This window comes from Tamandua tetradactyla, chromosome 4 (assembly GCF_023851605.1).
Source record: "Tamandua tetradactyla isolate mTamTet1 chromosome 4, mTamTet1.pri, whole genome shotgun sequence".
NCBI lineage: Eukaryota > Metazoa > Chordata > Mammalia > Pilosa > Myrmecophagidae > Tamandua > Tamandua tetradactyla.
In genome coordinates, this window is record NC_135330.1 from 9,889,798 (window position 1) to 9,911,674 (window position 21,877).

General features: G+C 59.5%; 1 protein-coding gene across 5 annotated transcripts; it reads left to right on the plus strand.

Annotated features, from left to right (window-relative positions):
- The first annotated feature begins 1,951 nt into the window (after positions 1–1,951).
- PEAR1 (platelet endothelial aggregation receptor 1) lies at positions 1,952–21,601 on the plus strand. Of its 5 annotated transcripts, none has more exons than XM_077156521.1 (23): positions 1,952–2,803; positions 10,462–10,645; positions 11,015–11,119; positions 11,476–11,576; positions 12,391–12,483; positions 12,717–12,960; positions 13,684–13,804; positions 13,987–14,123; positions 14,352–14,564; positions 14,871–15,045; positions 15,133–15,253; positions 16,037–16,200; positions 16,296–16,398; positions 16,535–16,681; positions 16,917–17,042; positions 18,020–18,148; positions 18,264–18,392; positions 18,580–18,792; positions 19,021–19,109; positions 19,212–19,347; positions 19,520–19,579; positions 19,671–19,907; positions 20,406–21,601. In XM_077156521.1, the coding sequence occupies exons 2-23, from the start codon at positions 10,545–10,547 to the stop codon at positions 20,555–20,557; spliced, it is 3,096 nt and encodes a 1,031-aa protein (XP_077012636.1). In that variant the 5' UTR covers positions 1,952–2,803; positions 10,462–10,544; the 3' UTR covers positions 20,558–21,601. The 5 variants fall into 5 exon arrangements, with proteins under 5 accessions (XP_077012636.1, XP_077012634.1, XP_077012635.1 ...); XM_077156519.1 differs by lacking the exon at positions 1,952–2,803 and adding an exon at positions 8,006–8,398 and having other exon boundaries at positions 10,377–10,645; XM_077156520.1 differs by lacking the exon at positions 1,952–2,803 and adding an exon at positions 8,006–8,398.
- The last annotated feature ends 276 nt before the right edge of the window (positions 21,602–21,877 follow it).

Consider the following 21,877-nt stretch of genomic DNA (forward strand, 5'->3'; position numbering starts at 1 on the left):
CGGCTCTTGAATTATGCCGTGGTTTCTGCTGCCCCCTGCTGGAGTCTCTTGGTGCCACTGAAAACTGGCAAAGAATCTTGAATCTCATTTTCTCTCTCCCTTCCTTTCCCGAAGCCAGCAGCAGCATCCTGTCTGTCCCCCTTTCCCATCCCTCAGAGCACCAAACTGAAACAACACTTGCTCGTCTTCCAGTTAGGAAACGTTCTTAATACATATTTTTGACAAAGGACTTGAAGCCAGAATATATAAAGAACTCATAATTTATGACCCAGCAATTTCACTCCTAAGTGGCAACCATGACAAAAATATGTCCTCACAAGACTTGTACAGGAATGCTCATAGTAGCCCAGACTAGGAAAAAAAACAAGTGTCCATAAAAATGGTGTAAAGATAGAACAAATTGTGGCGTATCCATACAGTGGAATTTTGCCCAGCTGTAAAGAGCAATGGAATATTGAAAAGCTTTTTGGTTTAGACATAAACTCTCTGATTCCATTTATAATGAATTCCAGAGCAAACAAATCTACAGAGACAGAAAGATTAGAGATTGCATAGGGCTGGGGTTGAGGATGGAGACTGATCTGGCTCAGGGGCCAGGAGGGAACTTTTTGGCGCGATACAATTTTTTTTTATTGAGGTGGCAGTTACACAGGTAAACGTACTTTTTACAATGCATAGACCTGTACCCTTAAAATGAGTACATTTTTATTGTATGTCAATTATGCCTCCGTAAAACTAATTTTTAAAACTCTCCCAGGGAGGTATTTCCCTGCCTTTCCCTCTTGTAGCAGGCCCTGAGAGGTGGTATTTGAAGACTGAGTCTTGTAATCAATCAAACGAACCAAAGACCTGGGTTCAAATCCTGCTTCTGCCACTTACTCGTGTCCTAACCACTCTGGATATCTCTTTCAAAATGTGTAAAATGATGGCACAGTGATGGAACCAATTTCGAGTCAAGGATTAAATGAGGTGGGAAATCTAAAGGGCTCCTGATGAAAACAAATGTTAGATATACTCATCGTTTCTGCCCCCTTAGACAGAGACTCATAAGGGAATGTCTGTTCCCTAAGAAAAATGGGGGTCAGGTGACCCACTCCAGAGTCCGTACTTTCTCCCGGGTCCCGTCTGCGGGACGCCGGCGTATAGTGGCCGCGCGGTGGCGCCCGCGGGGGGGCTCGGGCTGCTCGGAGGCGCCGGGGACGCGCGAGCGGGTGGGTCCGAGGGGGCGGGCAGCGCCGGGGACTCCGCGGGTCACCGCTTCCCAGGACATATCTCCCTGGTGTGACGCGGGCGGCAGGAGAAGAGGAGGAACCTGAGAGGCGGCGGGTGGGCCCCCAGTCTGGCTCTCTGAGACAGCTCGCGGTTTGGGGGCGCTTCCCCCGTGCCGAGCGCCGGGCAGATGCTCCCCGTAGACGGGCTCACGGGTTGCCGGCCACCATCCCACTGTGCAGCCGGGAAAGCCGAGGCAGGAGGGGTTGGTAACCGGCCCAAGGCCACCCAGCCAGGGGAGGGCGGAGGCGGGCCTCGGGCCCCGCGCGCCTGCCGTCCCGCCCTCGGTCCCGTAGCTCGGCCCCTCCGCGACCCCACCCCGGCAGCTCCCCCCCGGGGCACTCTGGAGCGCCCCTCCCCCGGCTCTCGATTTCCTTGTCAAAACTTCCTGCCTTGGCGGGAGCCCGAGTTCCCACCCCCTTCCTGCCCCCCGCTCCTCGGCGCCGCTCCCCGCCCCGCGAGCCGCAGCGTCCCGCCTCCCCCGCAGCTCCCGCAGCCCGGCTGGGGCTGCGCGCAGGGACCCCCGCGCCGTCCTCCCCCGCCCCGCCCTGCGCCGGCCCTGCGCGCACCCGAGGCAGGTGAGTGGCTGCGCCCTCGGGCGGGGGAGACCCGGGGAGAGGACCCACCCGGGGAGAGGGCCGTGGGGACGCCGACTGGGAGTGAGGTCGGGGTGGGGCGGGGAGTGGGGACACACCAGACGGAGTGTAGTGACGGGTGCGTGTCTAGGGGCTCGGAGGGGAGGGGGCAGTAGAGAGGGGCCAAAGGGGACTGGGGTTTCCATCCGCGGCGACCATCATGTAAATGAAGTGCAAATGAGCCCCTTCCCTGTCGCCGGCTCTCGTGAGCGGGCCCTGGGGCGGCCTGGGCCTACCCGCCGGTCCCAGGCTGGCCGGGGAAGGGGTCCCGGCTCCGCGCCTTGGCTCAAGGAACAAGAGCCCCTACCTCGGAGTCGGGGCTGCCAGGGCTTGAATCCCAGCTTACCAGTGTACGGTCTCCATCGTGAGACAACCTCTCTGTGCCTCAGTTTCTCTTTTCTAAAAGGGGAACAATAAAACATAGTGTCTACCTCATAGGATTATGAGACTTAGAGGAGCAGAAACGTGTGGTGCTTACAATATTGTGTGGTGTTTATTTTCAGTGTTGCCCCTTTAGGGAGAAATGTTTGAGGGAGGGCACAGGGAAGGGGCCTAGGTTTCCCAGTCCCCGACTCTCATATCCTTGTGTGAGGACTAGGAAGTTGGCAAAAGGTCTCAGGCATCTGGGTTCCCCACACAGCCCGGGGTGGGGGGAGGCTGAGAGCCTGAGGGGCCCAGGTAAGCTAATAAGGTGGGTGGGGGGCGCGGGGATAGGGCCTTGGGAGCCCAGGCCCCAGCAAGTTCCTCCCTCTTCCCCAGCCTCTCCACAGCGGCCGCCTGGCTCCCCTCCGCTGGCCTCTCCCGGGGCTGGGCTGTGACCCCTATCCCCGGGGACAGGAACAGCTTGTGCTGGCCCGAGGTTCCCAGGCTCAGCCACGCCTCAGTTCCTGGCAAATTGGGTAAGGGGTCAGCTCTCAACCTCCACCTCAGCTGGGCTTGCGGCTGGGGATGGAAGCTGTTCTCTGTGCCTGTGGGGGGGTGTGGGGGCAGCTCCCTGTCTCCTGCCGTCTGTCCCCGGCTGCCGCCGCCTCTCCCACCTCCAAGGTCTTCCCCAAATCTACCCACCGTCCTTCCTGTGCCTAGGAGCTGGCTGGGCCGGGCTGCCTGTCTGCCCTCCTCTCTCCACTGGTTTTGCAGCCGTGCCTAGGAGCTGGCTGGGCCGGGCTGCCTGTCTGCCCTCCTCTCTCCACTGGTCTTGCAGCCAGGGCTGGCATCTGCCTCTCCCGCCCTTCCCTATCAGACTTTCCCAGAAGAGGAAACTTCACCCGGCAGCCCATCCACTGTCGGAAACATGGGGGGAGATAGAGGCCGCTGGGCTGCTGGGGGTGAGCAGAGGTGGCGGGCCGGGGGGCCTCCACAGGCCGCCCCGAGCCTTGAGAAAGGGACCTGCCTGGACTCCTGAGGGCCCCAGGGCCCCATCCTGGCTGTGGAGAGGGTGTCGGCTCCCTCCTGGCACCCAACCAGTGGAGTGGCGGAGCAGCCGGCACGAGGGGTGAGACAATGTGCAGAGAGAGAGAGAAAGAGAAAGACAAGAGATGGAGAGAGACGGGAATATCAAAACAGGGACAGGAACAGAGAGATGCAAAGACACAGGCAGAGGCACACGGAGATTGCTTGAAACAATGAGGCCCAGAGGTAAAAAAAAAGGCAGACGGAGAAAATGGAACAGAGACCTAGAAACAGAACAAAAAGGAGGAGAGTCAGAGGGAGTCAGAGGACCAAAGAAAGAGCAGGGGAGGTAGGATGACGAGCGACCGCGCTGGCTTTGGAGCTTGAAAGATCTGCTCCAAATCCCTGTGGGACCTTGGGCAATTTACTTAGCCTCTTTGGGATATTTCTTCACCTGTGAAATGGGAGCCATGATCGCACCTATGTTATAGGGTTGCTGAGAGAAGGAAAGGAAAGGATCTGACCCACAGTCTCCATTTTCAGGGGGTGGCGATTAGTATTACAGCACCCAGATGTGGAGACCAGGAGAGAAACAGCACATGGGGGTGGGGGGGGGCTTGGAGCCTCCGCTTCCCATCCTGCCCCACCTAGCAGCATCTGGGGCCCAGTCCCCCGTTTGGGAGGAGACAGGAGGCCTGTGAGTGGACAGTGAGGGGGGGTTGTCCCTGGTCTGGGAGGGGCAGGATGAGGGCAGGGGGGGCACACCTCCTCTTCAGGTGACTCAGTGCCCTGCACTCATCCCATAGGAACTTGGAGGCCAGCCCTGAGAAATTCCTGCAGGGAGGTCAGAAGGCCCGGTCTGGAGGCTCCCTGCCTTTCACTCTTCAGTGTTTTTTCCAAACTCCACCTTCTCACCTCTGTCATTATGTCACTGCTGCCTTGTCTCAAGGCCCTGGAAGAAGGCTGGGCCAGGTAGAAGCCGGTGGGCCAGGGAGAAGCCATAGCCTCCGAGCAGCTGTAACCCCACCTCACCCCACCCCATTCCCCACGAAGTAAGGTCAAGGCTTATTGGAGTCAGAAAGAGTTTCAGGGTTTATCAATTCATTCACTCCTCAGATGCTTAGTTAGTTATGCTGGGGAGGGGGGGGAGCAGTGCCAGGCACCCATGTGCAGGTGTGTGTGCAGGTGTGAACTGGGTGCTGGGGACACAGGTGAGGAAGGCAGAAAGAGCCCTGCCGCCATGGAGCGCCATTCTCGTGAGGGAGACAGACCTTCATAAAAACAAAGAAATGGCGGTGCTACAGTAGCTCAGTGGCAGAATTCTTGCCTCCCATGCTGGAGACCCAGGTTTGATTCCCCAAGGCTGCCCATGTTCCCCCCAAAAAGAAGGAAGACATATTGACTTGTGGGGTGGAAGCTGTGAGGGGACACCCAGGGCCTCTGGGCTCACTAGCAGAACCTCAGAGATGAGTAAGATTTGAGGGAGTCCTGGCCTGGTGGGAACCAGATGACACCACAAAAGGGGGCATCCCAGCATCTTGACTAGAGGGGCCCTAGTCCCAGGTGTCCCCAGAGGACATGGCTGGGGTTTGGGGAAGCGCTGGACCTCTGGGGATGGATCCGTGGTCACTTTAGAGGCGGCCTCAGGGCAGAGTTGAGGGAGAACAGCCTGGGTGCCCCCGAGGGCCAATCCTTGGGATCTCTTTTCCTATGGGAGTGGGGAGCCATAGAGGGTATTAGGGAGGGGTAGTGGCCAGAGTAGCCCTGCGTTTTCTGAGGGTAATCTGGAGGTGGGGATGGGCAGTGTGTGCCAGAGCTGGCAGCTGCTCCCTAGACTGTGTCACCCCAAGGGCTCACTTCCCGCTGCTTTGTCCTCTGAAGCTGACAGCCGGGAGGCCCTTGAACTAGTCACTTCACCAGAGACTCACTGTGGTTTTGCTGGTGAAGCAGGGATAATAATCATTAGCATTTTATGGGGCAGTGGTGAGGGTCGGTGCCAGCCCTCATGCCAGCCTCCAGTAGGTGTGAAATAAATGTTTGATGAATCAGAATCCCCGCCGCTTCCCTGTTTCCTGATGAGTAAACAGGTTGGGCCCAGGACCCTCTAGCCTCTGTTTCCTGAGCCACAAAGAACAGCAGGCCGGCCCCTCACCCCTGCCCCCTTCCCGCCCAGCCTCTGGCGCACGCGGGCTTCCTGTCCCTCCATCCGGCAGACATGCCTGGCGTGCCGAGGGCCTGGCCTGGCGGGGTGTGGGAGGGGCTCGGGGCTCACGTGTGCAAGCCTGTACACATGTGTGCCGTGTGTGCGCGGAGCCGGGCAGCCCAGGCTCTGGGTCAGAGGGCGTCCTAGGTCAAGGCAGGGAGGGAGGGGAGGATGCCTTGGGCTGAGCTCTCACTGCCGACTGGGAGGACCGCGGGACCCTGCCTCCCTGTCACGGATAGGCTGGGAAAGAGCACAAAGAGACAGAGCCCAGGAGAGAGACAAGAGAACTGCGAGAACAAGGGGCCTTGAGCATCAAGCCGAGACCTGAGGCTTGGTGAATGGCTCGTAGCTGAAGTTCAGTTTCTACGTCCCCCTTAAAGGTGAAGGTCCTTGTGCAGCGAACATACTTCACAGCTGCACACGGCAGCCCCGATGGGAAAAGGAAGAGGGGCAGAAAGACAGAGAGTAAGAAACTGATGGAAGAAGGAAAAGCAGGCAGAAAGGAGACATTTGCTGGTGAAAACCCAGATTGAAGGCAAAAAGAAAAAGGGAGCTTGGGCAATCTGCTTCCGAAGCAACGTGTGTCCACTCGGCAGCGTTTGCCCTGAGGGTCTGTTCCAGGGCCCTCACCGGAACCCGCAGCTCCAACCCGAAAAGCTGCCCTGGAAGGGGGTGGGGGTGGGGTGAGAGTTGTTATCCCATTTTACAGCTGAGGAAAAGGAGATTCAGAGGGCTTAAGTGATGTGCTGAGGTCACATAGCTGGTAAGTGACAGAGGCAGAACGAGAGCCTTTGAATTCCAAGGTGGGAGGAGGGATGGGGAAAGAAAGAGGAATGGAGAGAGACTGTGAGATAACAGAGAAGGGGGCAGCTGAGGCAGGCAGGGCCGCTGTCAGCAGAATCCAGGCATCTTCCCCCCTCAGCTGCCTCTGGCTGGAGATGCACCTGGCAGGCAGCCCACTGTTCTGGGGGCTCAGATTCTCCCAGGAGCCTGGCCCCCTCCCATCCCCACTTCCTTTCTCTCTGTCAGCCTCTGCAGCCCCGTCCCCATTCCCAGACCATCCTGGGGGTTCTTCAGAAAAAATAAGAAACAGCTTTTCCTAGAAGTAATACTCCAAGGGCATGGCAGTGTCAGAGGAACAGGGAAGGCGCTGTGTTGGGTGCAAGAATGGAATTAAGGGAGGGCACTGTCATGGAGGCAGCTAGGATTAATTGTTCATATTACGTACCGACCCAAAGCACTTTATCTGTATTAACTCATTTAATCCTTACAATTCTATGAAGCAGTTACTATTATCCCCATTTTACAGACGATAGAACTGAGGCTCAGAGAGGGTAAGCAACCTGTCCAAGGCCACACAGTAAATGGCAGAGCCGGGATTCCACCTGGATTTGAACAGAGTGAAGGAATAACAGGAACAGCTGGATGCAGAGCCCAGGAGGTGTCTTATGTTATGCTGCTTCCCAGAGAATAGAAGCTGAAAGGGAGTCAGCGGGGAAGTCCCTTTTTCTGCCTCACCTCCATCAGCCCCACTCTTGCCTTATTCTCTCCTGTATACCAGGAGTTCTGTCCCCCTTATCCCCACCTCAGATCCCAGATTCACTTCCCTGCTCCCGGGAAGGACGGGTACAGGAAGGGTAGAGGGAGCTCCCTACCAGAGGGACCCAAGGGAAAAGCAGGGCGGGGTGAGCAGTTTGGACCCTGCGTGGGCTTGGAGGCAGAGAAAGCAGGGATTCTGGGGGCCGTGGAGGCAGGACTGGGGACTCGGGGGCCTGGCCAAGAGCCCAGCAGCTTTGCATCTCGAGGTGGAGGCGAGAGACGTGTCAGCTCATTCCTGGCTATAAACACATCCCGGTTCCCACGCCTTGGACTGCGTTCTTGTGCCAGCCCCCACCTCTGTCCCCTTCTCCTGTCCAGCACCCCCCGCCGTCAGGTTCCCCCCACCCCTAGAACTGAAACTATTCAAAAGAGGCAAAGCCCTGGGCTCCCCGCCGAGGCTGGTGAAAGCCTGCAGCCGCTGTGAGGCCTCTGCCGGCAGCCTCGGCTTGGATCCCAGCTCTGACATTCCTGGCTGTGTGGCCTAGGGTAGATTACCTACCCTCTCTGTGCCTGTTTCTTCACCTGTCAAGTAGGGATACTGCTAATACCCCACACGATGGCTGGATGTATGCTGTCACTCACTCGGCATCCTGCCGTCCTGAGCACAGCGAATGGTACATGTGGTCCCGTCAGCCTCACTCCCTGGGGGAAGGTGTCTGGGCCCCTTGGGCCAGAAAGTCAGTGAAGAAAGAGGGCTGACCAGGGGCGAAGGCAGAGGGGTGGAAGCGGAGATCTTTTAGGGAAGACGAAGAGAGCCTGCAGTGAGTGCAGTGTGGGTCCCTGGGGATGGGGGGTGGGGAGCCAGAAATTGTCCAGTCGGTTGGATTTAAATCCCTTGAGGGGCGTGTGTAAGCACATGGGGCCAGGGCTGCTGGGCCTGGGGGGGGGGGGAGCTGGGGGGGAGGGGGCCCAGGGCCGCTGGGACAAAAGCTTAGATGGGAAGGAGCCTGGAGGCCAGGCTGGGGCTCTGGGCTCCTGGTCTGCCTCAGCGGCTGACGGTGGTCAGGCTCTCCTCCTCATCCCCTCTCTCCCCTCCCTCCGCCCGTCCCCTGCTCTCCCCTGACCCCACCCTGGCTTCCAGCCCCGCTGCTGACCAGCTGACCGCTTTCTCAGCTGCTCCAGCCCTGCCCTGAGGTCCTTTGGGAAAACAGGACCTACCCACCCCTCCAGCCCTCTCACCTCCCAGCCACCCAGAGAGGGGGTTATTCCAGTCAACAGCTCCTCCTGCCGCTCCTTCCACCTCCAGGCCCGGCTCAAAGCTGCGGGAAACTTCTAGTTTCCTCTAGAAGTTGGTTGAGAGGAGGTAAAGGGTTAGGGTGGCGGGGTCGGGGGCTGGCGGGGGTCAGGCGCTGGCCTGAACGGGAGGAGGCGCTTTCTCAGGGCTAGGGGACACATCTTCCTGGACCTCCGCTCTGGCCCTTCCTGCCTCAGGCTTTGTCCACCCTGCCACAGCCTGCCTGCGGCCCTGGCTGCCGCACACCCGCACACCCGAGGGAGAGGTGGGGAAGTTAACTAGGTGGGGAGTTAGAGAGATAGAGAGAGTGCTGGAGGAAGGCACCAGGCCTGGGAAGGTGGCTCCAATAGAGCAGGGGGGAGGGATAGTTTGGGGACCCCATTCCTGCCCATGATAAGGTGTTCCCCCACCCCCAGCTCCACACACACTCGCATCCCAGCCAGGCCCTGTGTCCTGCTTTTAGCTTCCATATTCCCTGGGACACTGTCTGGCCCCTCCAGGGCCCAGGGCTGCCCCGAGTTCCCCTGAGCTCCCCAGGCCCCAGGTGCTGTAGAGGCAGGTAAGTGACTTGGGGTCTGAGGATGGGTGGGAGGCCGCACAGAGATGACCAGAGACAGAGACCTGCCCTGGCTGGCCTGGGGTAGGCAGTGCAGCCAGAGCAAGGGAAGGCCCCGTGGCCATGCCGGGAGGAGGAGGGGTGTGTGAGAGCAGGCAGGAGCGGGGGTGAGGAGGCAGCGGGCGGAGAGGTGGGCCGGCTGGGCGGCTGGAGTGGCGACTGATGGGAGTGGAAAGGAGTGGGTGAGATGGGGTTAAGTTAGGAAGCTTATCTCTTACTGTGAGACCTGGAGGGAAGGAGAGGCCACACCGATCAGAGCTGGAGAGGCTTTGGAGACCCTGGGAATGTGTGGGTGGGGGGCATGGGGTGGGGCCAGGCGAGGCATTCCAGAGATACTCAAGGGGGTAAGGGGCCAGCAACCACGACCTTTCTCTCTTCCCGGAAAAATTACAAGCAGATGTGGGCCCCTCAGGAGGCGCAGAGCCGGGAGTCAGGGCAGTTTGAGAAACACCAAATCCTGAATCTGAAACCGGCTGTGGGGGCAGGGCCGCCAGAAACAGCCTCTCTGGAGTCCAGGAACCAGAGATGAGCCTCCTCTGGGGTCCCGACCCTCCTCCCACCTTCTGGGATGAAGAGGACGTATTTCCAAATGGCTGACGGGGCGGGTGGTCGGCGGGAGGTAGGGGCTTTTCCTGATGTATCTGAGGCTGGGGTGCAAAATAGCGGCACTGTACTGGCAAATGGTTAACAACTTCCAGCTCTGGTCGGGGAGGGAAGTGGTGGTGGCCCTGATGTGTGACATTTGCCGACTTCCGTGGTGAATAAGGTCCCACCATGCCTGCTTTCGTGCTACCAAGGTGACACTGGCTTTGGGAAGAAATGCACATAATTGGTTCCTGGGAGCCCAAATGAGCACACTCCAGCCCACTATTGGTTGGAAGGGGCCTCGTCCTTCAAGGTCACCTGCACCCAGCCCCTCTGCCACCGCATAAAGCAGGCCGCTCCCTGCACCATTTTACCAGGGTGGTTCTGGCCGCTGCCTATCTATGCCCGGTGATCAGGAGCTCACCATCCGAGGCAGCTGTTGCCATGGCTGAACTCTGACAGCTGGGAAATTCTTTCTCCAATGGAGCCTGAGTCGACCTCCCTTATAACTTCCCTGGCTGCTTCCAGTTTCACACCTTGGTACAAATATCCCAGTGCTGGCTCAGGCCCTGGACTGAGGACTGGGGATTCAGAGATAAAGGCGGACCTCCTGCCTCTGGAGATCGTGGTCATGGCACAGGAACTAGAAGGTGGCAGACTGTGCTGGGGGGGTGAGGACAGTCTCCCAGTGGGGGTTAGGAGCTAGCTAAGAATCAGGGGGGCCTCTGGAGCTAGACCTTGAAAGGGGAGCACTCCAGGTGAAGAATAGGGGAGGGGTGGACATCTAGGAAGAGGAAACAGTGTGAGCAAAGGCTTGGAGGCTTGGGGGTTGCATGGCCTATTCAGGAATAAGATCTGGAGTAGCTGGAGCCCAGGAGCTTGGGACCAGAGGACAAGAGACAAGAGTCTCTTCCACACACCTGCTCCTCAGAGCTCTGCAGACACTTGGTCCTCTGGACTTCTGCTGCAACGCCCTGGTCTGCTCCGCGCCTGGCCCCGTTGCAGGCCTCTGCCATGTGGCTGCCACTGCACGCCCTCCTTCTCCTGGGCCGGGGCCTGGGACTGGCTGGAGCCCTCAACCCCAGTGACCCCAATGCCTGCAGCTTCTGGGAAAGGTGAGTTGGGGGGCCCTGCTGTGCCTTGGGGACACAAGTCCCCAGTGACCGATTCTCCTTCCTGGGCCCCTCTTTCAAGTTCCTTCCCTTCCCTCCCTCCTTCCCTCTCTCCAGTCTCTCTCCTCCCTCCTCATATTTCTGTTTCTCCATCTCTGTTCCCCTCCATGGGCTGCCTCTGACGCAGGGGGGTGGGGGGGTGGCGTCCCAGAACATTCCAAGCCTGGGAGGCTTGCAGGGAGCAAACCCAAATGCTGGGGCACTTCCTGGCTGTGGTGCAGCCCTCTGGGGCCCTGCTCCCTGCTGTGCCCTTTGCCAGCCCAGGCCCCTCCCTGCCCTCGGCCCCTGACCCGTTTGCTTGCTTTCTTGCAGCTTCACCATCACCACCAAGGAATCCCACTCCCGCCCCTTCAGCCTGCTCCCCTCGGAGCCCTGCCATCGGCCGTGGGAAGACCCCCATGCCTGCCCCCGGCCCACGTGAGTGCCTCTCCCCCTCCACTCCACGGGCAGGTGAGCAGGAGCTCCCTGCGCAACCTGGCCCCTGGCCCTCCGCGTCCCCTTTCTCTTCTCAGCACCTTTAGAGGGAACACTTGGCCTTGAGGCCCTCTCTCCTCGTGTGATGTGTGTGTATGGGGGCTGAGGGAGCATGTGGAGGAGATGTGGGTGAGTGTGTGTGTGTGGCTGTGTGGGGGGCAAGGAGGGAGCGCTCTTGCTGTGTTCCCCCAGCCCAGAATGTTGGGCAATGCCCCCCCTGTTCCCCCAGAAGGAGGGGTGGGCAGCGGGAGCCTCAGTCGGGAGGACTGAGCGCTGCGCCCCCTCGGGGTCTCCCCCAGGGTGGTCTACCGGACCGTGTACCGCCAGGTGGTGAGGACAGACCACCGCCGGCGCCTGCAGTGCTGCCAGGGCTTCTACGAGAGCCGCGGGGCCTGTGTCCGTGAGTCCTGGGCGGAGACCCCCAGGCCTCGCCTGGAATCTGCTGAGCTGGCAGCTGCGGGGGCGGGGGGGGGGGGGATGCGCGAGGGGGTGGGCGGGGCTGTGCAACTGGGGGGGCCCAGCCCCTCTCCCTGTTTGCCCTGCCCTCCCAGGGTCCTGTCCGTACTTCCACTCAGTCGCTGCTTCATGCTTCTGTCCCCAGCAGAGCCGTGTCTCTCCATCCTGTCTCTCCATGTCCCTGAGCAGTCTCTAGCTCTGCATCCCTTGGTCCTTATCTGTCCCAGAGTTATCTTTCTGTTTCAGGGCTTTTGTCTGGGCCCATCTCTTTCTCTTGCTGTCCTCATCTCCATTGCTATCTGTCCCTAATTTGTTGCTGTCCAGTCTCCTCTCCTGTCCCCCCTCCCCCCCAGTGTCCTGTTTCCCCCAGACTGGAGCCTGCTTCTGTCTCTCTCTTCCCCCTCCCTCAGCCCTGGCCCATCCCCAGGCCTCGCAGGGACCCCTCCCCAGCCTGCCCCATCACCCTGGCAGCAGCCCCCAGCCTCCGCCGGACAGCGTGCATGTCCAGTTCCCACCCGACCCCACACTTCCGCCCAAAATTTGTCAGAGAAAGTCACAAAAAGGGGCCTGGGAGCCTCTCAAGGCCTGCCCTGGGTTGCTGCCGCTCAGCCTTTCTTCATCTTAGAGGCAGACTTGCTGCTTGAAAAACTCCAAGTCTCTGTGTGGGAGGAGGGTAGAGTTAGGTTTGGAGCCTGAACTTCTGGGGTGGGGGCGCAGGGCTGGAAGCATCTTCCCATGTATACCCGTCTGTGCCCCAGCGCTTTGTGCCCAGGAGTGTGTCCATGGCCGCTGCGTGGCGCCCAATCAATGCCAGTGTGTCCCCGGCTGGCGGGGTGATGACTGCTCCAGCGGTGAGTGGCTGGTGACCTCTTGCACCCCTAGGGGCACAGGATCCTCAGGCTCCCCACCTCCACCCCCACGAGGCCAGTTACCTGCTGGAGTCCCATTGCAGGCGGCTGTCTTCTCTGGAGAGGTGGTACAGGGGGTGGGCATGGGTGGGGGCCGAGAGACAGAGATAGGGACTAACGGGGGGCGGCAGGGTTAGACCACCCAATTCTCTGACCCTGCTTTCCTTATCCCACAGCATGTCCCCCAGAAGTGTGGGGACCACAGTGTGACAAGCCCTGCAGCTGCGGTAACAGCAGCTCCTGTGACCCCAAGAGTGGGGCATGTTCCTGCCCCCCTGGCTTTCTGCCCCCCAACTGCCTTCAGCTTTGCCCCCCTGGGCACTATGGCCCTGCCTGCCAGTTGATCTGCCAGTGCCATGGGGCACCCTGTGACCCTCAGACTGGAGCCTGCTTCTGTCCCCCGCAGAGAACTGGTCCCAGGTGAGTAGGGGCGGGATGACACGCTAACACAGTCGCAGACATGGGGCCACGTGGGCAAACATAGAGAACAAGGGGATGCAGCAGGGTCCCAAATGGGGGGAGGGAGTTGGGAGGCCAAGGTCCCAGTCTCAGCTCTATCACTCAATAGCTGAGTGACCTTGGACAAATCCTTGACTCTCCATGCACTTGGTTCTTGGCTGTAAACTGGGAACAGGATTGTCTATCTGGAAGGGCTGCTGTGAAGAGGACATGAGAAAACACATGTGAAAGTAGTTTGTAAAGTGCGAGTGAGACAAGGACCCAGGGAATCCTGTTGCAAGGCAGGTGCAGAAGGGGCTGGGAGTCTGGGAAGGGAGAAGGTGCTCTTAGGTGGGGCTCGAGGAAGGATTCATGGGGGAGTTTGGATTAGGTGAGCCCTCCATAGGCAGAGGTGCTTCCAGAAGGGAACAGTACGGGCCCAGGTGAGGAGGTACAGCATAGGGCGCTCAGGGGAGTGGACACACCCCTGTGAACCCACACCACCACCTTGGGGTGTCCATTAGGTTTTGTCTGCTTTCTGCTTCCTGCCGCCCTCAATAGGAACGGGGGGTGGCACTCCTAGGGTGGGTGTGAATCACTGGGTCCTGTGGCCAGGCCTCCCTCCTGCTGGGCAGCTCCCCAGGGGGCAAGGGGGTAGGGGCGCTGATTGCTTTATACCCTGACCTCATCCACTGTGCCCAGCAGCTGTGAGGAGCCCTGTCCCCAGGGCACATCTGGCTTCTTCTGCCCCAGCATCTGCCCTTGCCACAACGGAGGTGTCTGCCGGCCCTCCCAGGGCACTTGCAGCTGCCCGCCAGGCTGGATGGTATGGAAGGTGGGGTGGGAGTCTGGGGAGAATTCTGTGGTTCTCAACAGGGCTCTGAGGAGGATGTGTGTGAGAGGGGTGGGCCTCGGTGGCTCTCCGTGGGTGCAGGGGTGTCCAGGGATCCTGAGGGCATGGGGAGGGGGCTGGGCGCCTGGGGCTCTGTCGACCTCTCATCCCCATAGGGCACCATCTGTTCTCTGCCCTGCCCGGAGGGCTTCCACGGACCCAACTGCTCCCAGGAGTGCCGCTGTCACAACGGTGGCGCCTGCGACCGATTCACTGGGCAGTGCCTCTGCGCTCCGGGCTACACTGGGGATCAGTGAGTGGTGGTGGACCACGCTGGAAGGGGCGGAGGGAGGGCCAGGGGGAGATGGGGGGTGGTGGGGGAGGCGGGGGGGGGGGGGGGGGGGGAGGGGGAGGTGGGAAGGGCCAGGGGGTGGGGGGGGAGGGCCAGGGGGAGGTGTGGGGGAGGGAGGTGGGGGGGTGAGAGGGCGGAGGGAGGGCCAGGGAAGGTAGGGCGGCCTGGCTCACTCCACAAGGCTCCCAGGTGCCGCGAGGAGTGCCCGGTGGGCCGCTTCGGGCAGGACTGTGCCGAGACGTGCGACTGCGGCCCCGGGGCCCGCTGCTTCCCGGCCAGCGGCGCGTGTCTGTGCGAACACGGCTTCAGCGGGGACCGCTGCGTGGAGCGTCTCTGCCCTGATGGCTTCTATGGCCCCAACTGTCAGGAGCCCTGCACCTGCGACCTGGAGCACAGCCTCAGGTGGGTCGCAGGACATTGCGGCCGGGGCGTCAGGAGCCGATGGGAGGAGGGGTCTTCCGGGCCCAGGTCTGCGGAGTCACGAAGAATGACAGGGGTATGTCCAAGGGGAGATAGGATGTCACCGAAGGGAAGAGGGAGGGGCCTCGGAGACGGGAGGAGTCTGGGGTCTCCGTGCGGTCTCCAACCCCATCTCGGGACATCACCGAGCCCCTTTACTCCGACGACGGCCGGTTCCCGCCTCGCGGAGGGGTCGAGGGGACCGGACTGCGGACCCCGGCTCAGACCACGCCGGCCCCCCGCCCGCAGCTGCCACCCGATGAACGGGGAGTGCTCGTGCCTGCCGGGCTGGGCCGGCCTCCACTGCAACGAGAGCTGCCCGCAGGACACGCACGGCCCGGGCTGCCGCGAGCACTGTCTCTGCCTGCACGGCGGCGTCTGCCAGGCGGACAGCGGCCTCTGCCGGTGCGCGCCGGGCTACACGGTGAGACGCGACCCGCTGCCGGGAGGAGGGAGTCCGAGGCCGGGGAGGGGCCCGCCCCTCTCACGAGCCCGCCCACCCACTTTCCAGGGCCCGCACTGCGCCGGCCTCTGCGCCCCCGACACTTTTGGAGTCAATTGCTCTTCGCGCTGCACCTGCGAAAACGCCATCGCCTGCTCGCCCATTGACGGCGAGTGCCTCTGCAAGGAAGGTAATGGGGTTGGGGTCTCCGCGAGGGAAGGCGCATCGGAGAGGGGCGGGGCAATGGGAAGGAGAGGTCCAAGTGTTGGGGGGGGGGGTGGCCTGGGCCGGGGAGGGGCTACGGGGAGTGGGCGGAGCCACTCGGTTGGAGCCGGCGGTGGGAAAGAAACCAGCCTACTTCCTTCCTGGAATATTCTTTTGCTTTTTTCTTCAATCTCCAAATTCCTACTCGTCCTTTAAAGGCCCAGGTCAGAGCTTAAGTTATCGGTGAAATCCCCTCAGACCCTTGGTCATACTGAAGTATGCAATGGCAGCTCCAGGAAGGGTCTCAGATCTACCAGGGGTACACATGGCAACCTTAGGCAGCATTCCAATGGAGATGCATTTTGTTTGACTAGTCTTCTATGAAATTTAACAAACACACCTCTAGCCTCCAGTCCCCAGTCCTCCCTATTGGCTTACACAGGGTCTGGATAGCCCATCTGGTTACCCGATGGGTAAACGGTAACCCTTTTAGCTGCGTTGTAAGCATTTGGGTTTGCTGCCAACCCCCTTCGTTTTGCAGAAAGGAACCTAAGACCCAGGAGGGGATGGTGTATCACCAGAAGTCTTTTAGCTTTCTGTGCAACAGCTAATGGTTTATGTGCTTGTCTCTTGACTTTTGGGTGGGGTCATGAGCACCTCCACTCCCACCCCCAGCTCAGAGCACAGAGCCTGGCACAGCCAGACCCAGTGTGTGCCTGTTCAGGAGGGGAGCAGGTCCCCATGCTGACCTTCAAGGACCCTCCTCCAGGTTGGCAGCGTGGTAACTGTTCTGTGCCCTGTCTGCCCGGCACCTGGGGCTTTGGTTGCAACACCAGCTGCCAGTGTGCCCATGGAGCAGCCTGCAGCCCCCAGACTGGAGCCTGTACCTGCACTCCCGGGTGGCACGGGGACCACTGCCAGCTGTCCTGCCCAGTGAGTGCCCGCTAGCCTGCCTGCCTGGGGGAAGAGAGGGAGCACTGTACCTCCCCAGCTGACCAGCCTGCCCTGCCCTCCACACCCTCCCCAAGAAGGGGCAGTTTGGCAAAGGCTGTGCCAGTCGCTGTGATTGTGAGCATGCTGATGGCTGCGACCCCGTTCACGGACACTGCCAGTGCCAGGCTGGCTGGACAGGTGAGCACTGTGTTGTTCAAGTCCCAGACCTGCTGTGGAGTTAGGGGGACTCATCCCATAAAAAGTGTGTCCAGAAGAACCCCCATGGGACAGGAGGGGGCCCAGGCCAGTCTCACCTTATCCTTCTCACCTATAGGTGTCCACTGCCACCTGCCCTGCCCTGAGGGTTTCTGGGGAGCCAACTGTAGCAGCACCTGCATGTGCAAGAATGGAGGCATCTGCAACCCTGTAAATGGCAATTGCGTGTGTGCACCTGGATTCCGAGGCCCCTCCTGCCAGAGATGTGAGGCTCTCTTAACCACCCCCCATCCCCACCCCAAACACACACATGCACGGCAGTATGGTACAGTTCAGTGTCAGATACTGGAAAATTCCATTCCACCCCTCTTGGTCTTTTCCTCTGACCCTACTCTCTTTGGGCCGTTAACTGCAGCAGGAAGGAGGGGAGAGATAGTTGGGTCAAGGGCTGACTCAGGGCCACCTCCTGCCCCCAATCACCACATGCCCCCTTCCCCCAGCCTGTCAGCCTGGCCGCTATGGCAAACGTTGCATACCGTGCAAGTGTGCTAACCACTCCTCCTGTCACCCCTCAAACGGGACCTGCTACTGCCTGGCTGGCTGGACAGGCCCCAACTGCTCCCAGCGTACGTGGCAGCTTGTTTGTCTGAGGGTGTGTGCATGCTGAGAGGGTGGGCTGAGAAGGGGAGGCCTCTGTCCCCCTGTTCCTGGGTATAAAAGCCTCTGGACTCACCTTGATTCAGCTTTTTAGTTAACAAATATTTGTGGGATGTCATCTACATTCCGGGTACTCTTTTTTTTTTTTTCCTTTTCTTTTTTTCTTTCCTGGGTACTCTTTTAAGTGCTGGGGATGCAGCAATGAATTGGTCAGGAAAAAAAAAATCTCTGCTCTCCTGCAGGGAAAGTCTGGCAGAGCAGTATTTTTCTGGGGGTGGCATGGGGAGCAGGGCAGTCATAAATTCAGTATTGGATTTGTGCATTTTTCAACTTATTTTTATTTATTTATACGTGGCCTCTTTCCTACATAAATAGATTCAATAGATCATGGTAAAGACTAGCCCAAAAGCCATGTAAAGCAAATTTTGCAAAAGAGAAAATGAGTGGCTGTAACTATGGAAAAGGCTGGTTTTAAACTCAGGGGCAGACAGGGTAAAGAGGGACAGGATCTTGGCAAAAAGTTTTCTTGTAGAATTCTGTAACAGTGATTATGAAATTATTTGTGAGTGTCAGAGAAGCAAAAAAATAATGCCTTAAACAGGGAAAATGTTTACTTTCCTCACATGTGGAAAAAAAAAAAAACTCCAGAGCTAATCTGGGGTAGTTTGGAAGTCTTTGGTTGTGTGGCACTAGACACGTTATTTCGCAATACCTATTAGACAGCTAAGTGCAGATGCTGAGTAGGCAGTTGGGCACAAGAGTCTGGAGTTAAGGCAGAGACTGGGCTGGAGATATGAATTGGTGAGTCCTGGTGTGTAGATACTGTTTAAAGCTTGGTGCCCCCAGGGAGATCAAAGCTGGGCTAAAACTTCAGTGATGTTGGAGGCTGAGAATTCATCCAGAAGGTCTGGACCTGCCCCCCACACAGGCCCCTTATCTCCTGCAGCGTGCCCCTCGGGACACTGGGGAGCCAGCTGCGCCCAGCCCTGCCAGTGTCGCCACGGCGGGACCTGCCACCCTCAGGATGGGAGCTGTGCGTGTCCCCCGGGCTGGACCGGACACCTCTGCTTGGAAGGTTTCAACAGGGGGGACTGGCATGTCCCTGCCCACAAGTTATCCCTGGCCCAAAATGGAGATTGTGGTTTTCTGGCTTTTCTGATCGCCACCTACCTCCTTGGCTCCCTCTCCAGGCTGCCCTCCAGGGATGTTTGGTGCTAACTGCTCCCAGCTCTGCCAATGTGGATCTGGAGAGAGGTGCCACCCGGAGACTGGGGCCTGTGTGTGTCCCCCAGGCCACAGTGGTGCCCCGTGCAGGATCGGTGAGTTCTCCTCTAGCCCCCATTGTCCTCAAGGAACCAGGACACCAGGTACCTGCCTGGGTTTCTGCCAGGACCTGGGCCGCTCATACCACCCTTGCCTGCCCCGGGGAGCTTCTCCTCTGCAAGTCCTAGAGGCTCACCAGCAGGGCCAAGACGCTGCCCTGAGTCACTTCCGCATCCCACACAGGAAGCCAGGAGCCCTTCACCATGATGCCCACCTCTCCAGTGGCCTATAACTCTCTCGGGGCGGTGGTTGGCATCGCAGTGCTGGGGTCCCTGGTGGTGGCACTGGTGGTGCTCTTCATTGCCTACCGCCACTGGCAAAAAGGCAAGGAGCACCAGCACCTGGCGGTGGCCTACAGCAGCGGGAGAATGGATGGCTCTGAGTATGTCATGCCAGGTGAGCTGGCATGGGGCCTGGGGCTCAGAGGCACAAGGGTAGGATGGGGTACGTTGCTCCAGGGTCCCTCCTTGGACCCAGGGGATGGGAAGTGGGGCGTTGGAGGAAGGAAGGAAGGGAAGTCAGGGAGGCTGAACTCCTGGGCCAGGACAGAAGTGCCCAGCTCCCAACTAGCGTGGGCCCCCAGCTTGTCTGAGCTCACCCAGACCCCATGTCTGTTCTGTGCAGATGTCCCCGTGAGCTACAGTCACTACTATTCCAACCCCAGCTACCATACTCTGTCCCAGTGCACACCTACGCCCCTGCCCCCCAACAAGGTCAGTGCCTGGGAAGAGGATGCACTGGTGGGGGGACGGCTGCAGACCTGGAAAGCTCCGCCCTTGCATGGTACTCTCCCTACCTCGCCCCTCCCCTGTCAGGTTCCAGGCAGTCAGCTCTTTGCAAGCCTCCAAGTCCCTGAGCGCCCAGGGGGAGCCCATGGGCACGATAACCATGCCACCCTGCCTGCGGACTGGAAGCGCCACCGGGAGCCCCCTTCAGGGCCTCTGGACAGAGGTAGGTGCCCAGGGGATTGGGGCCTCCGGTGAGGTGGATATGTGCAGCCCAGCACCCTGCCCCATCTGAGTCTGTGGGTCTGGAGAAGGGGGTTGTGGGCCCCAGTTTGAGAGGAGGAGGGAGCCTGGAGAGGGGACGAGGGTAGGACTGCAAGATGCATCCTCCTTTTCAGGTAGCAGCTACAGCTACACCTACAGCAACAGTAACGGCCTAGGCCAGTGCTACAGTAAAGGTATGGGGCCAGGGCAGGGAGGGATGAGTCTTAGCTGAGGGTTAGGAGCCAGTGCCTCCACCGAGCCTGACTTTTCTCTTCCTGTCCTAAGGGCCCGTCTCCGCAGAGGGGCTGGGGGCCAGCATGGCCTCCCTGAGCAGCGAGAATCCCTACGCCACCATCCGGGACCTGCCCATCCTGCTCGGCGGACCCCGGGAGAGCAGCTACGTGGAGATGAAGGGTTCCCTCCCCAGGCCGCTGCCTCAGCCCCGGGACAGCCAGCGGAGGCGACATCCCCAGCCACAGAGAGACAGTGGCACCTACGAGCAGCCCAGCCCCCTGCCCCATGGTGAGCCCGCCCTCTCCACTGGGGCAGTGGGTAGAAAGAGTCCGGACGCGGTTGGTAGAAAGAGCGAAGGGATGGAGGGAGAGAAGAAGGAGGTGGTGTGATTTGGCAGCAAGAGCAGGGCCTTTGGGGTCAGATTTGGGTTTGAACCAGGCGTGATGTCGGGGCAGTCACGTTTCCTCTGAGAGCTGTTTCCTCGTCCTGAAATGGGGTGGTGGTACCTACCTCGTGGGCTGAGCAGTTGACATGGTGACTGTACAGCACTTGAGATGGAGATAGTTCACAGAAAGGTGGGCAACCAGGCAGGTGGCAAGGGGCCCTCACGCTGTACAAGACGGGCAGGCTGAGGTGCCCCCCTCCCACTGGCAGCTGGCAGTTGGCAGTAAACTGCTTTGTGTCCGGCACCACCCACCTCTTCTTGGGCAGAAGGGGCTGAAGAGGCAGGGAGCATGGTGGAAGGCAGGGGAGCACCTCTCCCTCATCTGCCTCCTGTCTCTCCAGACCGAGATTCCGGGGGCTCCCAGCACCCCCTGCCACCAGGCCTGCCCCCTGGCCACTACGACTCACCGAAGAATAGCCACATCCCTGGACACTACGACTTGCCTCCAGTACGGCATCCTCCATCACCCCCACTTCGACGCCAGGACCGCTGAGGGGCCAGGCTGGTGTGGTGGAGGGCAGCACACCTGCCCTTTGCTGCCCGAGGCTGGGACAGAGCCTGGTGTAACTTGCCAGGAGCAGGGAGTGGACTGGCAGGCTGTGGCCAGGGACGTGTTTAATGGAGGAAGTGAAGGGAGAAGAGAACGGAGCCTGGCTCCCAGCTTCCATCATGGGAGACTGGTTGGCAGAACCCTGGCAGGACTCCAGGGTTCCTTTTCCCCACCTCAGAGCTCCCCAGGGCCCCCAGGGCCCTGTGTACATAAACTGATGGGTTGAATGTTGCTGGATGACTGATTTCAGATTGATCTCACAAATGTGTATTGGGCATCTTTTCTGTGCATGCCCCAGGCTGGGCTGCGTGTCTGAGTGTGTGTGTGTGGTTTCAGGGGACCATGCCCAGGTCTTGACCTTTTAGTGGGGGATAGCCCAATGCCAGTTAACTCTATAAATAGCCTCCAACTGGTCTCCATTTGGTACCCCTCCAGTCCACTGTTCAGAATGCAGGCTGGTTAGATTACCTCTCTACCCCGCACCCCACCCCCCACCGCCCCACCCCTGCCTGAAAATTTTCACGGGTGATCAGAGTCCAAAATTACCAAGGCCCTGCCAGCCTGCCCTGTCTTCCTCTTTAACTTCACCTTGAACTCTGCTCCCTGCCACTCCATTCCACCCACACAGGCTTCTGTCAGCCTGTTTGCCACACATCCTCTCACAGGCCCTTTGAACATCTGGGATGCTCTTCTTTCCCCATCACCTGTGAACCTACTGTCTGTCCTTCAGCATCTCCTCAAGGAAACACTTCTGCCCCCCAGACCTCTTTTTCATAGCACTGAGCAGCTCTGTTCATTCACTCATCGGATGCCCGTGGAAGGTCTGTAGTGTGCCAGGCGCCCCTGGGGTGCTTTTTCTTTGTGTGATTGATTAAGCTTTGCCTCCCCGACTAGATTTTAAGTTCCCTGAAGTCAGGAACCCTGTGTTTATCCTCAACATGGATTCCCTTTGGTACACAGTAGGCACTCAATAAAGGTTCCTCAAAAGGTTGAGCTCTGAGTGAATTACGGGGAGTAGCACAGAGCGGGGTGGGGGTGGGGGTGCCAGGAGTGGGCTGAAAGGGGTGGAACTTGCTGGGGGGCCCTTGTAGAGGCCGGAAGGGGACAAGAGAGCCTAACAGCTTGGCAGAATCATCAGGGTCTAGGACACCTGAGGACTTTGAAGCCAAGATGTGAAAGAGGCGTGTCGCGCTTTATCACTTCATTAGCGGATTAACGGAGCCAAATCGCCAGGAGGCCAAATCCGTGGGATGGAGAATAGAA

Coding starts and splice junctions, on each gene's coding strand:
- PEAR1 (XM_077156521.1), top strand. CDS start 10,545: ATGTGGCTGCCACTGCACGCCCTCCTTCTCCTGGGCCGGGGCCTGGGA. Junction 16,682..16,916: donor AGGCCCCTCCTGCCAGAGAT/GTGAGGCTCTCT, acceptor CCCTTCCCCCAG/CCTGTCAGCCTGGCCGCTAT. Junction 17,043..18,019: donor AGGCCCCAACTGCTCCCAGC/GTACGTGGCAGC, acceptor TATCTCCTGCAG/CGTGCCCCTCGGGACACTGG.